Source organism: Phascolarctos cinereus, unplaced genomic scaffold, assembly GCF_003287225.1.
Source record: "Phascolarctos cinereus isolate Bilbo 61053 unplaced genomic scaffold, phaCin_HiC Scaffold_1;HRSCAF=81, whole genome shotgun sequence".
NCBI classification, from domain to species: domain Eukaryota; kingdom Metazoa; phylum Chordata; class Mammalia; order Diprotodontia; family Phascolarctidae; genus Phascolarctos; species Phascolarctos cinereus.
In genome coordinates, this window is record NW_027555514.1 from 221,524,027 (window position 1) to 221,543,820 (window position 19,794).

General features: G+C 48.8%; 3 protein-coding genes across 5 annotated transcripts; 2 read left to right on the forward strand and 1 right to left on the reverse strand.

Annotated features, from left to right (window-relative positions):
* The first annotated feature begins 5,800 nt into the window (after positions 1-5,800).
* TSPAN31 (tetraspanin 31) lies at positions 5,801-12,317 on the forward strand. 2 transcript variants are annotated; one of them, XM_020990142.2, is made up of 6 exons: positions 5,801-6,063; positions 6,513-6,680; positions 6,950-7,030; positions 7,345-7,476; positions 7,741-7,854; positions 12,049-12,317. In XM_020990142.2, exons 1-6 carry the CDS (start codon positions 6,001-6,003, stop codon positions 12,133-12,135), a joined length of 645 nt encoding a protein of 214 aa, XP_020845801.1. In that variant the 5' UTR covers positions 5,801-6,000; the 3' UTR covers positions 12,136-12,317. The 2 variants fall into 2 exon arrangements, with proteins under 2 accessions (XP_020845801.1, XP_020845802.1); XM_020990143.2 differs by lacking the exon at positions 12,049-12,317 and adding an exon at positions 8,028-8,584 and having other exon boundaries at positions 5,858-6,063.
* On the reverse strand, positions 8,757-11,668 carry CDK4 (cyclin dependent kinase 4). Of its 2 annotated transcripts, none has more exons than XM_020990140.2 (8): positions 11,463-11,668; positions 10,835-11,059; positions 10,545-10,680; positions 10,257-10,424; positions 9,948-10,057; positions 9,670-9,720; positions 9,395-9,530; positions 8,757-9,183 (listed from the first exon to the last, which is right to left on the reverse strand). In XM_020990140.2, the coding sequence occupies exons 2-8, from the start codon at positions 11,050-11,052 to the stop codon at positions 9,088-9,090; spliced, it is 915 nt and encodes a 304-aa protein (XP_020845799.1). In that variant the 5' UTR covers positions 11,053-11,059; positions 11,463-11,668; the 3' UTR covers positions 8,757-9,087. The 2 variants fall into 2 exon arrangements, with proteins under 2 accessions (XP_020845799.1, XP_020845800.1); XM_020990141.2 differs by lacking the exon at positions 11,463-11,668 and adding an exon at positions 11,297-11,404.
* A 1,972-nt stretch (positions 12,318-14,289) lies between the features above and the next one.
* Positions 14,290-18,987, forward strand: MARCHF9 (membrane associated ring-CH-type finger 9). Its single transcript, XM_020990146.2, is given in 5 exon segments — positions 14,290-15,147; positions 16,323-16,478; positions 16,722-16,914; positions 17,729-17,847; positions 17,849-18,987. Coding segments are annotated over 5 exon segments (1,041 nt in total). The 5' UTR covers positions 14,290-14,790; the 3' UTR covers positions 18,065-18,987.
* The last annotated feature ends 807 nt before the right edge of the window (positions 18,988-19,794 follow it).

A 19,794-nucleotide genomic window follows, 5' to 3' on the forward strand; every position in this document is an offset into this window, starting at 1 on the left:
GGATAGAGAGAGGGCTAGTTTTCATTTCTTACTATAAGGCTTTTTCTTCTTGGGACTTCTTGGGACTCACTATGCATATACATAGTAAGGTTAAAAATCACCCTGACTTACGATGCCTTGCAAACACATCCATGTGGGGTATGTGTATTTGTGTTATGGGACTGTTTTCATGTTGATTTTTACTGTGGTCCCAGTGGGTACTATGCTAAACTGATGTACACCGCACTTCGTGGTAAAGAATGTGCATGTTTGCATAGGTACGAGGTAAATTTACATTCAAGATGGGGGGAGGTGAAGAAAGGGTTGAACCTTAGGAAAGTAGGCAGCACAGTTTAGTCAAAAGTGTCACTAAACTGGGAGCCTAGATATAGATTCAAAATTTGACTCTGCTATTTCTTTTTTTTTTCTTTTTGGTGAGGCGATCCGGGTTAAATGACTTTGCCCACGGTCACACAGTTAGTAAGTGTCAAGTGTCTGAGGTCACATTTGAACTCAGATCCTCTTGACTCCAAGGCCCGAGCTCTATCCACTGCACCATCTAGCTGCCCCTTCTGCTATTTCTTGTATGGCCTTGGGCAAACCACTTCAAGTCCATGGATGTCAGTAAAACAAGGAGGCTGTGATATGGTAAGGTCCCTTCTGGTTCTAACATTCTACAATGTTTCATGCTCTCCCAGTCTCTTCCCTGAATTCCTTTAGTTCAACAAAATATTCAAGAAAATTTTATTTAAAATATAAATTGGTAGTGAGCTAGGGAGCTTGGTTTTATATCAACATTTCCCAAAGCATCCTTCCCTCTCCCAGAGAGAGGAATTAAAAGAAAAAAGGAGAAAAAAATGTTGTTCAGCAAAACTAACCTGAAAAAAGTTTGATATTATTTGTAGTGTTTTGTACCCATAACCCCCATCTCTGCAAAAAAGCAGGGGAAGTGTTTTCTCCTAGGTATTTGGGGCCTGGCTTGGTTCATTATAGTTTTATATCACACGTATCTGTCTCTATGGCTTCTCCAGTTCTTCTAGTTTCACTTTTCTTTTCATATGTCTTCCCCGGCTTTTCTGTTTTTATCATATTCATCACTTCTTATAGCACAGTAATATTTCAATAAGTTTATATACTACATTCCCTAATACATGGGTCCTTATTGTGCAAGAAACATTTATTAACTACCTGCTACCCAACCCATATACAAAGATTTCATATATATATACATATATATACACACACATATATGCATATATATATACATACATATGTATATATACACACACACACACACATACATACATACATACACACAAAGATATACAAGGATAAATAAGGATGCAGACTTATCATAGAGTTCACAATCCTGGTGGGGGGGAAGAGATGTCACATACACAAAATAGCTAATAACAAGGGAGAATGATAGAAGTGCAAAGAGGAAGTCCAGATGTGAAGTACTTGGAAAATTTTGATGAGGGGCAGATCATTTTCACCTGGGATTTAGGGAAATTGTTTTTTGGAGAAAGTGGCACCATCACTAAAAGTCTCTAGAACATAGGGCCTGGGAAGGGCAAGTACATTTCAACCCCCTCACACACATATGCTTGTGTTTGTAGTTGCCCGTGGAGAAACTCCGTTAATGTTATTATTTGCTTCTGTTCTTGTAGGTTGTCCTTCACTTCTGTGTATTTGCATTCTCAATCTATTGTTCTCTCTTTTGTTTCTTTGGTGCAGATTGTCATTGAAGATTCAAGTCTTTCTATTCTATTCATTATTTTTGCTGGGCAAGCCATAAATTCTGCCCTCATAATTCTCATTTCTTTTAAACCACTCAGGAACAGCATGTTGTGTTTCCACGTTCTCCTCACATTCCATAGGGTCCTCTATCTCATGAAGTGTTGGATCATTTTCTTTCGTTTTGTAGATTTATTCATAGATGTCTGAACTGATTTCCTAGATCCACAGGCTGTATTTCCTTCTACTCTTCCTGGGTATTTTTTTCTGTTGATTTATCAGTTTATGTTCAAGGTGTTTGAGATGTCTTCTTCATGAAATCTTTGGTATTTTCAGTCTTTCTCTGCCCCCCAGCCCCCTTATTTTTCTTATTTACTTTCTGACCCCCCCTCCTCTTTAATTGTGGTTTCCTTGGGGGCTAAATCTCAAAGCATCTTGGGTTCCTCCCACATTGGGCATTTCATTGTTCACTAGCTTAGATCTCTACCCCAACTAACTTTTGAGTGGTCAGAACTAGCCCCAGATGGATTCTGTACTCTTTCCCTCAGGCTTGGTGGAATGCTATACAGCCCCCTGCATCCACAGTGTCCTGTCCTTCTGGTGACCTGTCCCATTCCCCCGGCTCCTCGGTTCTGAACCAGAAGTTCAGAGGTTTGCAGCACTGGTACTTCTGCAGCTCCCAGCAGGCTTTTGCTCCTGAAGGATGTGGCCAAGTTGGCTGTTGAGAACCAAAGAAATTTCTGAAGCCTGGAACTGGGGTCTCCACAGCACTGGAAAGAGGGGAGGGACTGGGGTGTAGGGGTGGTTTCCTTGGTCTGCTAGTACATCCTTGCTGCTGGTAGTGTGGGAAGTGAGGGAAGGGTGCTGAGTGAGCTCAGGGTCAATGAGTGTCAGTTCCTAGGTTTGGGGTTGTCCTTGTTGTTTAACTTTCTTTTGGATTCTGGGTGTCCTAAATGATATAAACAGCTGAAGTTGCTTTATCTTTGGCACATAATTTCTGTTTTGAAGAAGTCACAGGGATTGGAGAAAACGTTTAGTCTGCCATCTTGTTACTCACATGACCCAGAAGTTTTGTGGGTTTGGGTTTGGGGTGGGGAGCAGCTATCTCAATGTCCTGTTCCTTTTGAATTTTGTAAAAGGTACTAGGAGAGGCATCTCCTAACATAATGAATAGAGGGGTTGGCTTCAGAGTTAGAGAGAACTAGTTCAATTTCTGCCTCTGACATATATATCAATTTTTTTTTTTGGTGAGGCAATTGGGGTTAAGTGACTTGCCCAGAGTCATACAGCTGGTGAGTGTCAAGTGTTTGAGGCTGGATTTGAACTCAGGTCCTCCTGACTCCAAGGCCGGTGCTTTATCCACTACTCCACCTAGCTGCCCCCACATATATCATTATTAAGGTGCTTAGCCTATGAGTGTTCCAAGCAACTCTCTAAGACTGCAAGTAATAAATATGCAACAGCAGAGGGAGTTTTATACCAAGAGTTCCAAACCACACTGATGAAATCACAAGTCTGGATGCAAAAACTAAGGCTGGTAACTTCCTATCCTAGAAAGGAAAGGATCTGGGTACATACAGCATGTCGTAGTGGAAAGAATACTGGATTTGGAATTAGAATCAATAGAATGTGAGAGTTGAAAAGGACATCAGTGTCTAGCTAGTTCAAGCCATACATGAAAGGAATTCCCCACTAGAGCATACACAACAAATGGTTGTCAAGGTTCTTCTTAAAGACCTCCAAAGAGATCCATTTGTTAACTCCTGATATCAAGCTGTAATCGACCCCCATGGAATTTCTATCCAGGACTCTGCTTATACTCTCTGCCAAACAGAACAAATCTAACCACCCCCATGTGACACCCCTTCAAATACTTGAAGACAGCTACCATGTTCCCAGTATTTTCTTTTCTCCAGGTTGAACATATTTTTAGTTCCTCCAAAAGATTCTCTCATCCTGAACTCAAGGCCCTTCACCAATCTGACTAGCTTCCTCTGAATGCTCTTCAGCTCATCAAGGTCCTCCTTAAATCATGCCACCCAGAACTGAATGCAAGAGTGAAGATGAGATCTGTCTGATAAGGCAGAACACAAAGGGACTATCACCCTCCCTAAGGATTCTTGGAAGCTATGGTACTCTTGATGCAGATCACATTAGTTTTTTGGCTGTCCCCAAACACACTGCTCTCACATTAAACTTGCAGTCCACTAAAACCCTCAGATCCTTTTCAGAACAACTATTATTATCCAGTGTGTTAGCTAAACCTCCCAGCTTGGTGCCCTTTGTAAACATGATGTACATGCCATCTAAGCCTTTATCCAAGTTATTGATAAAAATGTTAAACAGCACCGGGCAAAGATCTCTGAGCTACTTACTCCAGTGGAGACCTTTTGTAATGGTGACATTGAATCATAATAGCTATTCCTTATTTCACTCAACCAGTTCTTAAGCCATCTGAATGTATTCATCAATCCACACCCCATCTTCTCTGGAAGAATAAATGAGATACATTATCAAAAGCTTTATTAAAATCTAGGTAAAATACATCCACAGCATTTCCCCCCATCTAACAGGTTAGTAATCCTGTTAAAAAGGGAAATGAAGCTAGTCTGGCATGACCTAGCTCTTTGGAACCACTGCTTCCCTTCTCAGATGTCTACCAATCATTTCTTTAATTTTCTAGAATTTTTCAGGCATCAAACCCAAGCTCCTTGGCCTATCATTTGTATGCTCTGTTCTCTTCCCTTTTTAGAAATTCCTGTTTTGATAATATAAAACCCTTCCTCACTCTTGTGCTGCCTCTTCCATTTTCCATGCTCTATCAAATACAACTGACAGTGGCTAAGCAGTCACATCTGACAGTTCTTTCTGGGCCACAGGATGTAGTTCATGTGAGTCAAGTGATCAGAATTCATCAAGGGCAGCTAGATCTTCTATAGCTATTACCTTCTTTATCTTTAGTATCACCCCTCCCAGTTAGTACTTTTTGTTGTCATTTACAATTATAAATACCATTCTCTTTTACAGAGGAAATGCAAAGTTAGGAACTGAGCAGTTCTGCTTAATTAAGACTTGTGTGGCTTTGACAAAAGTCATTTCAGCTCTCAGGGCCTCAGTTTCCTCATCTACAAAATGAAAAGACTGGTCATTAGATAATCTCTAATCTCCCTTTTAACTCTAAATCTATGAGATTAAGACTAGAAGATGCCTAATGTGCCTTCCAGCACAAGATGATCTCTAATCTCCCTTTTAACTCTAAATCTATGAGATTAAGACTAGAAGATGCCTAATGTGCCTTCCAGCACAAGATGAGGATAATAATAATACTCTGGTTTACATAAGTTATCTTATTTGATCCTCACAACTCTGTGGGACAGCGGTGCTATTATTATCACCATTTTGCAGATGAGGAAGCTGAGGCCCATTCAGATTAAGCCACTAGCCCAGGCTCGAACAGCTGGGAAGTGTCATCTGGAGCAAATCTGAACCCAAGTCTTCCTGTCTCTACCCACCGCACCACGATAGAAGCCCACTTTCTCTTTTCCTTTCCTGAACCTCAGTTTTCTCATCTGTAAAATGGCAAGGCTGGCCTGGGTGACAGCCGAGGCCTCTCCATCCCTCCGGCCCGGGCTCCGCCTTCGCGTGGCCCGCCGCCCAATTTCGCAGGCCTTGGGCGGAGTCCAGACAGTGAGTGTGACGCCACAACAAAACAACCTCCCCATGAGGTCACTGCGGGACAAGCTGGGGGAGGGGCTTGGGGGGGCGGTCCCCCAGAGGTGGGGCCCTGCTGCCCCGCCCTTCTCTGCCCCCTATCCCCCTCCTCCCCCACCCCGCGCCTATTCTACCTCAGCGCCCGGCTCTGCTCCAGCCCCCCGCCCAGCTTTCCACTCGCAGCCTCTCTTTCGTGGGGAGGTCCACAGTCATCCAGGGTTTTGTAGCAGCAGTAGTGGCGGCAGCAGCGGCAGCATTAGCCCTAGTCCTCTACGGGAGTCACTGGAGGCCACGCCCCTTTCTTACATCTCACCCAATGATGAACGGGCCGGTTGCGGGAGCCCTGGGCGGTGACTCCTGATTCGATTGATCGACAGACTTACCAATCGAATGATGAAGTGAGCCTCGAGCCTTACCAATCCGGAGGCAGGGGCGGAACCGTGCAGGCGCAGAGTGCGGGGGTTTGGTAGAAGATGATTTAAAGAGACAGAAGCCGCCGGGGCCTTAGCGGACGGTCCCCGAGACCTTTCGCACCCTTGAGTCGTCGGGACCCTGGTCCCCAGAGCCGGGAATATGGTTTGTGGCGGCTTTGCCTGCTCCAAGAATGCCTTGTGTGCGCTCAACGTGGTCTACATGGTGAGGGGAGGGGTCCCTGGGGGACTTCCGGTGGGGAGAGGGTCCCCTGGGGGTTTCCAAGAAGATTCCTAGGGGGATTTCCGGGGGGAGCAGTGCGGGGTGGAGATTCCAGGACTTCCGTGGAAAGGGGGAGAGATTCCGGCCACGACGGGGGAGGGGGGACACCCAGGGAGGTGGGAGGCCGGGGTGTGTGGGTCAGTCCTCCGGCCCCGGTGTCTCAGTCTCTGCCCAGGGCGGGCAGGGGAAAGGAGCCCAAGGTTCCATTACCGGGTCTCGATGTCCTGACGATGCCGGGGGTGAGGGGTGGGTGGGGGTGGAGAGCGGAGGGTTGGTCGGTCCAGAAAAGCCTGCAGACCCATTCAGGATCCCACCGTGGCCGCCCCCAGCCCTCGGGGTCCTACGTCGCGCCCTGCGCCCCAACCTTCCTCCGGTCCCCTCCCCTCTCGCAGCTGGTGGGGCTGCTGCTGATCGGTGTGGCTGCCTGGGGCAAGGGTCTGGGGCTGGTGTCCAGCATTCACATCATCGGGGGAGTCATCGCGGTGGGTGTCTTCCTCCTCCTCATTGCCGTGGTTGGTCTCATCGGTGCTGTGTACCACCACCAAGTCCTGCTTTTCTTTGTATCCTTATCTGGCCAGGATTCTAGGGTGAGGGGAAGAGGGCAGGGGTTGTGTGGAAGACTGGGAAGCAGAAGGAAAAATGTCCAGGGGACTCCAGGCAGTTTGTTGGAGTCATGCCTTACTTAATGATAACTACCTCCGTCCCTAGTGTAGAACAAATAATTGGTTTTCCTTTAAATTTCTAATGATGGTATGAAACCAAAAGTATTGATGGATATGATTAAAGTGAGTGTCTCTGGTTACTTTTTCCTTAACTCAATCCCACTCAGTATATGATCATACTTGTTTTGGTTTTCATCTTCCAATTTGTAATCTCTTGTTCCTGTCTGGCAATTAACAGAAACACACAGGTAAGGGACACATTTCCCTACTCTTCTTCCCAGCAGCTTCCAGCCCTCCTTTTCTCCTAAGAATCTATCAGTCTACCACTTCCAGTCTCCTGACTCCAAACCCTAGATTTCTAGTTACTTTGGGGTCTGAATGATTGGAAAATGGAAATCTTCACATATATGATTATTGTACTCGTTAACACCACAGACCCTGGGTTTTGTTCCATGCTCCTCAGATGATAAATTGGGGCACAAGGCTTATCTGAGCTAGTCTAAAGGCTCTTCAGTTAGAATCTGGATTGTTTATTAGTACTGCATTTCTTTCTTTCTACCAGAAAGATGTCATCAGCACCTATTGGTTGGTCATGACGAACAAGACACGGAATGAACTAGAGACAAGTTTGGATTGCTGTGGCCTCTTCAACTCCACAACCTTATACTTCCAGGACTATACCTTTTGCACTGCAGTGAGGATGGGGGCTGGGGATTACAACAGTGGATAACGTCTAGAGGGGAAGGGGATTGGCATTATGAGATTACAGAAGCTGGATGAAGAATGAATGGCTGGAAAAAAGAGGGCAAAGATGAGGGATGCTTGAAGGTTGAATGATGATCAGTCGACATTAATAACGGTTAACCACTTCCATCAATATGGCCACTTGGAAGGGAGTGGGGTAGGACATGCTTTTTTATCTGCCAAGAACCGTAATTTTGAATCCTCTCATTTCTAGCTCTGTAAGACCCAGAGCCCAAAGTGCCAGGTTTGTGGAGACAAATTCCTTAAGCATTCAGATGAAGCACTGAAAATCCTAGGGGGTGTTGGACTCTTCTTCAGCTTTACAGAGGTGAGGCCTTCCTTTTTTTGACTTCCTATCTTCCACATCAGCCCTTTTTTCCAAGTGTTATTTATGAACTCAGTGTGGGTTTAAGTGCCCTGTATACAGGTGCTGTTTCTTCCTCTTTTGCTTCCACTTACATTTCTTTCCTTCTAAAATGTCTCCATTCCCCCCCCCCCCAGATCCTGGGTGTGTGGCTAGCAATGAGATTCCGGAATCAGAAGGACCCTCGAGCAAATCCCAGTGCCTTCCTATAAAGATCTCTGATGCTCCTGACCTTCATTTTCCCCACTTCCCCCCCGGGGGACCCCAAGGCCTTTTCCATGTAAGGAACTAGGAAGAGGCCCTTCTTTGCTACACCTCCTAAGCTGATTGGACAGTTAGGTTTCTGTCCTTGACATGACGTTTTGGGGATAGGCAGAGTTGGGAAGATTCTGAGCACACCCCCATACCCCCAGGAAGGGGGATGCTATTTATCAAGTGCATGTGATTGAATGGGGCAAGAAGCCCCCTGCAAACTCCAGCCTTGCCCTAGACTGGCTTGATATGTCTTACCCTGCCCAGGATTTCAAGTCTCCAAGGTTAATCACAGCCAATCACCCAGAATGGAAGTGATTTCCTTGGGGGTGGGTGGGTAAGGGTCCTCCAAAGGTGACAACTTTCTCATGTCACTGAAAGCAGAGGCTTTGTATTTTTGGATAGTGTAGTGAATGTAAAAAATAAAACCTTTTTAACCCTGTATTTGCATAAGCTATTTTTGTGTTGTCTTCAAATGAAGACTGTATTAACTTCTCAGGCCCTATATTATTTATGTTACTCCACAAAGGCCTTGTTCAGTCACTTTTAAACTATGTTGCTTATTTCCATCCCCCACTAAATTACAGATTCACAGTTAATCAGAGCCAGAAACATAAAAACCAGACCAGCTTCGTGTTTTTTTTTTCCTGTATAAATCCCCCTTTCCCCCCTCCCCCCAAACATAGGGGTTTAGGGTGGGACAGAGGGATGTCTCACAAAGGGCATTGGTGGTAGGGGAATGTCATTAAGGCAGTAAAAGATTCTGTGTAAAATGGTTAAAGATTTGGGAAGGGTATGTGTATGGAGGATCACGCTCTCCCTCCTGCCTTGTGATGCCATACAATCACGGTGGCGATAAGAGTGATCCTAGTGTCCGTGTGGAGGGGAAATGACAGCTCTTTCTTCTTCCTTCTTTATTGGTCCTGGATACAGTCCCTCCAGTAGTCATTCTGGGTTCCCTTCCCCAGCTGTCTGTAGATAAGTGTGTTGCAGAGCTCGGAAAGCAGAGATTCGTTTGTGGGGGCTAAAGGTCAGCATTTCCTGAAAAAAGAATGTTAGAATGTTTTGAATAGAAAAGACCTGTCTGACCATCCTTAGGATGGATTCCTTCCCTTCCGACCCCTTCCCTCCCAATTCTCATGATTTTTAAACCTTCTACCACTTGTGATTCACATCGTATTTGTGCTTTGCCCCTTCTGAATTCCCTGAAAGAAGGGAGGATTGTCTCTCTACTCTCCCCATTGCCCCTTACCAGTAGCAGTTGTGCTCCAGGTCCCTCCAGCTCAGGCACAACAGACTGTAAAGGCTGGGGACTACAAGGAGTAAAGGCTCCACGGGGCAGAGAAACATCAGTAGGCCAATCATCTTCTGCTGGGAGCCCAATCAGGCTGTAGAGATAAGAGAGATTTGTGATTAAGAGCTGCCCTGGATTCAGAATCTTTTCTCCCCAATTCCACAAGACTCTTAAAAGCCTCCCAGAGAAGGATATGGGATGATAAACCTTGCTTCAACTTTCTATTCACTTACTCAAAGATTTTGCTTAACTGGTCAGCTTCAGAGTTTCCACAGAAGAGAGGCCTGAAGGCAGAAAAAGGATAAAAGAATAGTAATCAAGGTGTAGAGTGGTTGGGGGGAGGGGGAGAGAATCACTGAGGTCCCAAGAATAGTAACAATTGTCAGGGGTCATTAGAGCACTTTCAAAGATGCAGAGCACTTTTGTGTCGGGAAGGGTATAGAAGGGATAAGAACTGAGGCTTTCTGGTGACTAGAGAAGGGGAGCGAGTGAAGTCTCATGAGCTCCTCACTTCCTACGGAACATCTCTGCGAAGATGCAGCCAACACTCCACATGTCCACAGGTGTTGCATATGCTGACTGCAGGAGAACCTCAGGAGCCCGGTACCAGAGAGTGACTACCTGAAAGAGACAGAAAAAGGAACCTCTAAATGGAGGATGGGAGAGGGGTAGGGATGAAGCTTTGACATACAGGAGGTCCCACAAAGTTTCCCTACTCTTTTGTACCAAGCTGTCCTTCTTTCCTCCAACTTCACCATTCCCACCTCCTTTATCGGCCACCTCCAGAATAAACTACTACTCCTTAAGAGTTCCCACTGACCACAGGTGTGAGTGCCATCTGGCAGCTGTAGATCCGGGCTAAGCCAAAGTCAGCCAGCTTGACTGTTCCACTACTAGTCACAAGGATGTTTTCTGGCTTCAGGTCACGGTGGACAATGCAGTTGGCATGAAGAAAGTCTAGGCCTCTTAAGAACTGTCTCATTAGGTCCTGGAAGAAAGTGTGACAAGGTCATTGCAAAGAAGTCTGGGGACTATGTATACTTCCTCTCCAAAAGCGCCATATTCATTCCCATTTACCTCCCCACCCACAGCATTCCTAGGCTCACACCTTAATGGTCTCCAAGGGCAGCCCTGGTGGAGGGGCCTTGTCCAGATACGTCCTCAGGTCTTGGTCCACGTGTTCAAACACCAGGGTCACCTTGGTCTCTCGGTCAGTTCGGGCAGTGGCACAGACATCCATCAGCCTGATCAGAGCAGATGATTACCGGGGAGGCTCTCTCCCCAGTTGTCCTCTTTGCTGTGCTCCTGACCAATTCCTGTTTCTCAGTCTTGTTTGTACAGCATGCCCTCCCCCCGCGCTCCTCCTCCCACAGCCTTAACCCTCTAGTCTCATCTCACCGGACCACGTTGGGATGCTCAAAGGCCTCCAGCCGCCGAAGGAGGGCCACCTCCCGGACAGTGCTGACAGGCAGGCCCCCTCCACTTCCTCCTCCGGTCGGGACTTTCACGCTCTTGAGTGCCACGAAGTGGCCGCTGTGGGGGTCACGGGCCTTGTACACGGTCCCATAGGCACCAACACCAATCTCGGCCACTGGTTCATACCGAGGAATGTCCATCCTGGGCCTAGGAGGAGGCGGCTACCATTACACACCCGGGCCAGGTTGGGGTTCTCTACGCTATGACCCCTATCGACCACTCCGAGAAAACGGAATCCTCTTCACCGCCCCCTCACCAACCCTAACAACGGCACACTACAAGCCACGGTTAAGCCAGGGCTAAGACCGGTCCGCGCCCCCTCCGCTCCCATTACCCGTCTACACCACACCGCTAACCAGCCCCGGGCCCCCTCCCCGCCCTTACACGCCCGCCGGCGACCCCGCAGCCCGGCTCGCTCGGCCTCCCGGTCCGGCACGCGGGGAGAGGAGGGAGGGCAGGGGGCGGGGACTCGGGCCATTCCGCGGCAAAATCCGCTCCCGGAGAAAGGCCCGGCCCCTCGCCGAGCCCGGGCGGCCCGGGACACGCTCACCTCCTCCAGCGCTGGGGGCCGCGCCGCGTGGGGCGGGGACGGACCGTTATCTAGGCACCGGAGCCGCCCCCGGAGGAGCCATGCAGGGTAACTCGGTCCCGAGGGGCCGGACACGGCAGGCCTCACCATAGACTCCCGGGGGCTAGAGTGGATCCCTCTCCCACACCCTCACCACGTGACCGGCGCTGCCAAGGCGGCGCGCGGAAACGGGGAGGAGGAGGAGGGAGAGACTGGCGCACGCGGGACGTGAGGGAGCACGTGACCGGCCATTCATGCGCCTTAGGGCGGCTCAAGAGCTGGGTGATGAGGAGGCGGGGAGCAAGCTGGCCAGGAGAAGGGAATTTGGACACGTGATCTGTTGCTATCACACGTGACCCACTGACATTTCAGGGGTGTGCTTATGGAGGGGTCATGTGACCTGGCCTCCACCGTCCCTAAGGAGGTGGGGGCCAGAGAGGGGGAGGAGCCCTGGGGTGGTGCCATGGCAACCGAGGCCACCCAGATCCCTGTTGTGGGTAGAAGGCTAGAGGAGAGATTGTCTCTGTGCCTGGTTGTCTCTTTGTTTTTTTGTCTCCTGCATTCTCAGGACATTTCTTCATATTGGGAATCTGCTTTCCATCCTCCTTCCCCACCTTCCCTCTCTGCCGCGCCACCACTCCAAAAAAAAGTATAGACAAGAAAAGCATTGAGTGCCTCATGGAAGAGGGAATCGACTTCAGCTTAGCCCCAGAAGGCAGAAGGAGCAGTAGGTGGACGTTACAGAGGGGCAGACCGAGAACGTTAATAGCAGTTGTACAACTTTGAGAACAGCTACCTGGAAAAGGAATGAGCTCTCCATCACTGAAGTTTTCAAGCAGAGAATGGGTGACCAGCCATGAGAGATGTTGTACAAAGGATGGGGAGAACGGAATAAATTACCTCTAGGTTCCTTCCCAAACTCAGATTTGATTTTTATTATAAAAGTATCCATAAGCATATAATACAGTTCTGTACATACATAGGATCCAGCAAGTATAAGGCTGAATACCAAAAATGGGAGTAAGACAGGGATAAGTGGGACCATAGCTATAGAGCTGGACACCTCAAAGCTTATCTAATCCAACCCCTTCATTTTACAAGTGAGAAAACTGAGACTCAGGACAGTTAAATGACTTGCCTAAAGTCACACAGTGACAAAAGGGAGATTTGAACTGAAGTCCTCCCCCCAACTCCTGTTGCAACCCTCTCATACCCTAAGCCATCGTTCTGCAACAAAGTGAGCTTCTGACAATCCCTGCCCCAAATGTTCCTCTCCCCTACCCTCCCTTAATCCTAAAGGGAATGGGGAGAGGGATTGGGAAAGACACATCTACTCCCAAATTCGTTTGCCACTCAGTTTTTCTGACTGTATGAGTTCTAATTCCATTTTAGAGATTCTTTTAATATTCAGTATCTCAATTAGGGCCTTCAGTGCCTTTCTTCCCCATCATTCTCTTAAGCCCTTTGTAACAGTTTCAAACTTGAAAGAAGGACTTTAACATTAAAGAAAATCAGGTTTAGGAGTAAAATAGGAAGGTAAACACACTTTCCCCCTCGCTCCTAGAGCTACTTCCTGCTCCAGATTTCTATTAAGGGAGGGTAGCAGAGGTACTAGCTTGGGGTGGGAAATCTTGAAGAAATAGGGATGAAGATTGAAGGGAATATTTACACATTGGTCACTTTACAAGAGTTGACTGGTTGATGAGCCTTCTGCAAGGTGAGATAAAGGACTAGTGTTTTGTCTTAATTTATCTTGTCAAGACTGATTTATGTTGTCTCCCTCATTAGAATGTATGCATCTTGAGAGTGGGAACCACTGCCCTGTAGTGTTAACACTAGACAAAATTAACACAGTGCTTACTAAAGTTTCCTCTTCTTACACCCTCCATTACACAGGTCCACCCCAGTTCACTCTAGACCCCAAATTCTCCTTTATTTCAACTACTTTCTCTTTGAATCTGTTTCCATTCATTCATTCAAAATCTAGTATTGATAGGTTTTTGTTTTTCTTCTCAATGGATGGGGAAGGAAGAGTAGGAAGGGAAAGAATTTGGAACTGAAAACAAAATAAAACTGAATTAAAAAAAACCCAAAATATATTATTGAATTCACTCTTTCCCCTCCCCTCCATCAGGGAAGCTCTGATTTTTGCTACCTGCCCCTCCCTATCTCTGTCCCTTCAGTCCTTCTGTTAATTATTCTTTTACTAATTACTTTTTTTCCCAGTGTGTTTGACCGAAAGGACTCCCCAGACTCCATTTTCCCAGACTGGGGAAGGGAAAGAGAAGGAACTTGCAAACGCTTAACAGAAAAACGTGAGATGGGGAAGGGGGCGCCCTAGGCTGGTTAGAGGGGAATTAATGGCCTTTAAAGAAGGCGAAGGGGCAGTTAGCCGGAGGCAGTGGTATGTGGAGATTGCTTAACCCAGTACAGCTTCTGATTATGTGAGATGGAAAAAAAGAATGCCTGCTCTGCCCCTCACTCCACCTCTCTAGCCCGCTTACCTGTCTCCATCCTTTTCCTTACACACACACACACGCACACATTCTTGCACCCTGCCCCCGCGCATGCACTCCTCTCCCCCGAACCCTTTCACCCCTTGCACACATCCCTTACCCCCACCGCAGCCTCGCACCCTTGCCCTCCTTCACTGCTTTCCCCAGCCCGTTCCCTGGGCCACCCCCGCCCGGCCCCTCCGTCCGCCCGGTCCGCTCGCCCCCCGCCCCCGGGGCCACCTGCTCGCGTGGGGCGGGGCGGGGATGCGCAGCCGCGGCCCCCTCCCTCCCTTCCTCCCCTTCCCCGCCCCGCCCCTCCCTCTTTCCCTCGCCGGCTCCGGGGCTCTCTCCCCGCCCGCCGCCAGCCCGCCGCTCCGGGGGGTGGGGGTGGGGGGGGTCTCTGTCGCCGCCGCCGCTGCCGCCGCCGCCGCCGCCCCCGGAAGGAGCCGCCATTTGCCACGGCCAAGCGGACAGGTCGAGCCGGAGCCGGAGCCAGAGCCCGAGCGGGGCCGGGGCCCGGCGGCCCGCGATGGGGGGCGGCCCCGCCGCAGGAGGACCCGGGCCCGTGACCCCGGGGACCCGGGCCGCTCCAGCCCCGGCCCCGCTGGGCGCCGCGCCCTAGAGGACCCTGGCCATGGCCCCCGGGCCGCCAGCCCTGGGGCAGGGCAGGAGGCAGCGCTGAGCCGAGCTCGCAGGCCCAGACGCCCCCTCCTCGGCCTCTGCCCCTCCCCCGGCCGGACCCCCCGACGCCGCCCTCCCCGCGCCCCCCCTGAGCGGCGGTCCCCCTCCCCCCCGCGGCTCCCCGCGCCCGGACGATGCTTAAGTCCCGGCTCCGCATGTTCCTGAACGAGCTGAAGCTGCTGGTGCTCACGGGCGGGGGGCGGCCCCGGCCCGAGCCTCAGCCCCGAGGGGGCGGGGGAGCCGGCTGCGGCTGGGGGCCCTTCGCCGGCTGCTCGGCCCGGGACAGCGACGGCGACGACGAGGAGTACTACGGGTCGGAGCCGCGGGCCCGGGGACCGGGGGACAAGGAAGCTCGGGCTGGACCCCCGCCGCCCCCTCCTCCTCCTCCACCTCCTGCCCCTGGCGGCCTGGACTCCCTGTCCCTGAGCAGCAGCCTGGACAGCGGGCTCCGAACCCCCCAGTGCCGGATCTGCTTCCAGGGGCCGGAGCAGGTCAGGCCCGGGCCTGGGGGTATTGGGAGCAGGACACCAGAGAGATGTAAAGGGGGGGGGGACGACAGGGAACACTGGGTGGACCTAGCTGAGGAAACCGAGGAAGATGGGGAGGGGTAAAGGGGGTAGTGTTAGGGAGCCTGGAGAATGTGAAGGGCTGGGCAGAGAGGGGAGACCAAGGAAGGGGGCTTGAGAGAATGGTTGGGGGATGCCAGGACCAGAAACTGGTAGGGGGTACCTAGAAGAAGGCCAGACAGGAATGATGCCTAGGGGTGGGTTGAAGTTAGGGGTCCACTAGCCCAGAAAAGGATGAGAGGTCGTGTGCCTGGGAAGCTGGCTTGGGGAGAGAGGGAGATGTCAGGGCAAAGCAGCCGACTGTCCCCTGTCCCCACCTCCCCACACTTTACTATCTCTATAGGCTGTGGGAGGGGCCATCCTTCATGGAGGCAGAGGAAAGGGTTGGTCTTTGAAAAGCAAGCCTTGCTTGTAGGTGTTGGAGCTTCTATGCTCCCTTTATTCCTCAGCATCTTTAACCTTTGGAGAGATTCTTTCTCTCTTTCAATTCAGCAACTTCCATTCTTCACACAAAGATTATTCTTTGTTTAAATTGTTCTGGAGGGAGTTCCCCATTGGGGGGGGGGATTGTTATCCCTAAGTGCTCAGAGGGAATTTCCCTTCCTTGATTGAGGGCAGACCTAGTCTGGCATGAAGGATTTCTTTTGGGATCCCATGGAGATACAGTAATAGAATTCTCTGAATTACTGCAAGATCTGTAAAGTGTTTTAAGATTATATTGGTGGGAGATAGAGGGGTGGTGACTGATGCTTACTTAAAGTCACTGTAGCTCCCCTCTACCCCCAGACCCTGTCCATCTCCTTGGTTTATACAAACTACATTCTGTAGGGCTCCAAGAAAAGAGATGTTCTAGGTCCCCTTGCTCTCCCACTGGTTTCTCTGATCTTGGAACAGTCTCTTTTTCAATCTAAGGATTTTCCTCCCCACTCTAGTATGAGCTCTTCATTCAGTCCCAGATGAATGGTTTCCATTGAGGGTCTCGAATTTGGATCTGAGATGGATCTCTAATGTTGAGGGTTTCTCTACCATGGGAGGGGGTGAAACCTCTCTTCAGTTGAGGTAATGGGTGATTGGGTCCTGCCTCCTCTCCCTACCTTCAGGGGGAGCTCTTGAGCCCATGTCGGTGTGATGGTTCAGTTAGATGCACCCACCAGCCTTGCCTCATCCGATGGATCAGTGAGCGGGGATCTTGGAGCTGTGAACTCTGCTATTTCAAGTACCAGGTCTTGGCAATAAGTACCAAGAACCCACTGCAGGTGAGAAGTACAGGGGGAAATGCCTTAGGCTAATGGTAGAGGTAGGGGCTGTGGGACCCCTCCCCCCAAAGCCAGTCCTGGCTACACTTTCCCCAGTGTTACTCCACAACAGGTACCCTGTCATCCTGATTCTTTCTCAGTCACTGAGGCCCTCCCTATCATGGTCACCTCTTGTTGTCATGACCCTGTCAGCAAGACCTAGTGTCCCCATGCGTCTCTCTGAGAACACCTTCCTTTTTCTAGTGGCAGGCCATCTCACTGACAGTCATTGAGAAGGTCCAGATCGCAGCCATTGTCCTGGGCTCCCTCTTCCTTGTTGCCAGCATCTCCTGGCTCATCTGGTCTTCACTCAGTCCATCAGCTAAGTGGCAGAGGCAGGACCTGCTCTTCCAGATCTGCTATGGCATGTATGGCTTTATGGACGTCGTCTGCATTGGTGAGAGACCATCTAGTCCCATCTACCTAAAGTCCCTAAGGTTCCTTTAAATTCATATGTAGGGGAGCAGTGATTTTAGGAACTATATTTTATCTAAACTACCTGTCTGTTTATGCCTAAACTATGTATACTCTGCACACATGCTTAATAGCTGTAGGTGCTTAATAATAAGTAATAATAAATAGACATGGAATTAATTAATTATCCCCTGTCCCCCAGCTTAAGGAAAATTTGAAAGAAAAATCATAGGATTGTAGAGCAGGAGCTGAACGGGACCTTCTAGGTTATCTAATATAATCCTCCTCATTTTATTGATGAGGAAACTCAGACTCAGAGACACTAGAAGACTTGCCTGTAGTCTAATCCTAACTCTCCTGCCTCAGTTTCCTCATCTGTAAAATTATAATTATAATTAAATTATAGAACATAACATATATAAATTAAAATTATTATAATAGCACGTACCACCCAGGGGTATTATGAGAATACAGTAAGATATATCGTATTTGTAATGTGCTTTGCAATCATCAAGGTATTATATACATATTATTATTGTTGTTGTTACACTTAGTAGTTTCAGAGTGAAGATTTGAACCCAGGTCATTTGATTTTAAATATGGCACTCCTTTAACTGGGCTATAATTAGAGACCCCCTTGATTTCCCTAAGACTTGGTTGGGTTTTTTTTAATTGCTCTACCCTAGTGCCTCTATTAATTCTTACTATTTCAGTCTGGGAAAAAATCAGGTTTGGATTTCCCCTTGGCCCTGAGTTCATGAAAAGTTGACCCAACCTCTGACCCCCTTCCTGACCAGGTCTCATTGTCCATGAGGGCTCTTCTGTCTACCGCATCTTCAAACGCTGGCAGGCAGTGAACCAACAGTGGAAGGTCCTGAACTATGACAAGACCAAGGACCTAGGAGGGGATGCAGGAGGGGGGGATGGCAGGGAAGCCAGGACCCAGGACCTCACGGACAGGTTCCCCACCTGGGGCCACTGGCCGCCCTCCAGCTGCCCAGCGTGTCCGGACGCTCTTGCCCCAGCACTGTGGCTACACAATTCTGCACCTGCTCGGACAGCTCCGGCCACCAGATGCCCGTTCCAGCTCCCGCTCTGGCCGAGAGGTTGTCATGAGGGTCACTACTGTCTGAGCTACACTCTCAGGAAAGGAGGACCCTAAAGTCAGTGTACTGGCTGGAGATGTGGTCCAGCCCTTGCTGAGCATCTTCCTTGAACCAGTGGAGATTCCACCTAGACAAGGTGTTGCTCCTGCACCTGACTGCCCCAACACATCAAGGGATCTCTGATGTTGACATGACCACTGGAGATAATATTTGGTCCCCACTGATCACTCATCTTTCCCTGGGGCAAAGATTCCACCTAGAAGAAATTTCAATCTTCATTGATGGCCACTTATCCTGCTGGGAAGTGGGGAGAACATCTTTTCCCCTGGAGAGAGTGGAGAGAATCATCTTTACCTCAGCTCACATGGCCTCTGGCTCCTCACTCCACAGGGATGATTTGGTGAAGGGGGCCAATGCCAGGAGGAAGGGGCTACCAACTCACCCACCCCTCCTACTCTATGGCCACAGGGCATCTGGCAATAAGACTAGTGTATACCCACCTCCTGCTCCCTGCATGAGGGCAGGGGGGTCTACCCCTGCCTACCCCCCTCTTGTTTGAGGGGAGGGCATAAAGAGTCATTTATATGCAAATGGAGGCTTGTTTCTTGTCCAAGGATTGTGGGAAGATTTGAGATTTGGGGAGAGGTTTTATCTACACAGGTTGCAAATCCTAAAGCACTTAGTAAGTTAACTCTTTTTCTCCCTATCAATCCATAATGATTTATTCCAAGTGGTTTAGCAAACACTTGCTGGTGAATAATTCACTTTAATTGTATAGTTGGCAAAGCTCAGAATTGTCTGGTGGGGAAAAAAATCATACACCCAGAAATTAGAAGGCCTATGTTCTACTCCTCTGTGCCTCAGTTTCTCTATCTACCTCACAGGATTGGTATGACAAAAATGAGACGTAGGTAAATTCCCATTGCAAAGAAAATTTCTCCATGACCAAATGTTTTCCAAGACCTGGGCTTTTATTTCTGGTTGCATTCTATACACCAAATCACTGAATGTCAAAATAATTTGGCCTTTGGATGGTACCTTGGAGCTTTTTGTGATGGGACATGTGATAGATGTGGAAATGCATTAGAAACATGTGGTATAAATGTGGGAAATTGTCATTTTCTAAGGTGAGAACCCATAAGAATAAGGTGGGGATGAAGTTTAGGGATAAGTTTGATTAGATATCCTATCACTTCTTCCATCTGGGAGGTGGGTGAAGGCAGAAATTCTATTGTAGACATTTTGAGTCAAAAGACTCCCTTTCAGGCCTGTATTTTCAATGATTAATGGTATAAAGTGAATCCTTATTCACTTGGACCAGTACTGGCCTCCATGAATATAGCCTCTGGGCCCTCAGCTTCCTCTGATTTATGTTGCCTTTCCAATAATTACATCTCAGTACAGACCTGGGTTTACTCAGGCAGTTTGTGTTAACCAGCAGGATTAGGGTTTTATCTCATTCTTTTCCGATAAATTTTATCAAATGTATATCAAACTGTACCCCCCCCCAAGGGGTCTAGATGTGAATTATTGACCATTTGTGAGAGGATATTGTCTACAGACAGTGCTTGAGTAGTATCAAGTAGCAGCTATTGGACTTAACCTGAATATGGGTCAACACCAGGCCTGTTCACTTACTCAGGAGGCCCTGGGACTATGTGCCCTCTGGTTTATGCTGTCATGTTAAGTGAATTATTCATCAGCAATGAGAATATTCAGGTAACATAATGGACTCTAGAGTTTAAAGGGTTGAAATA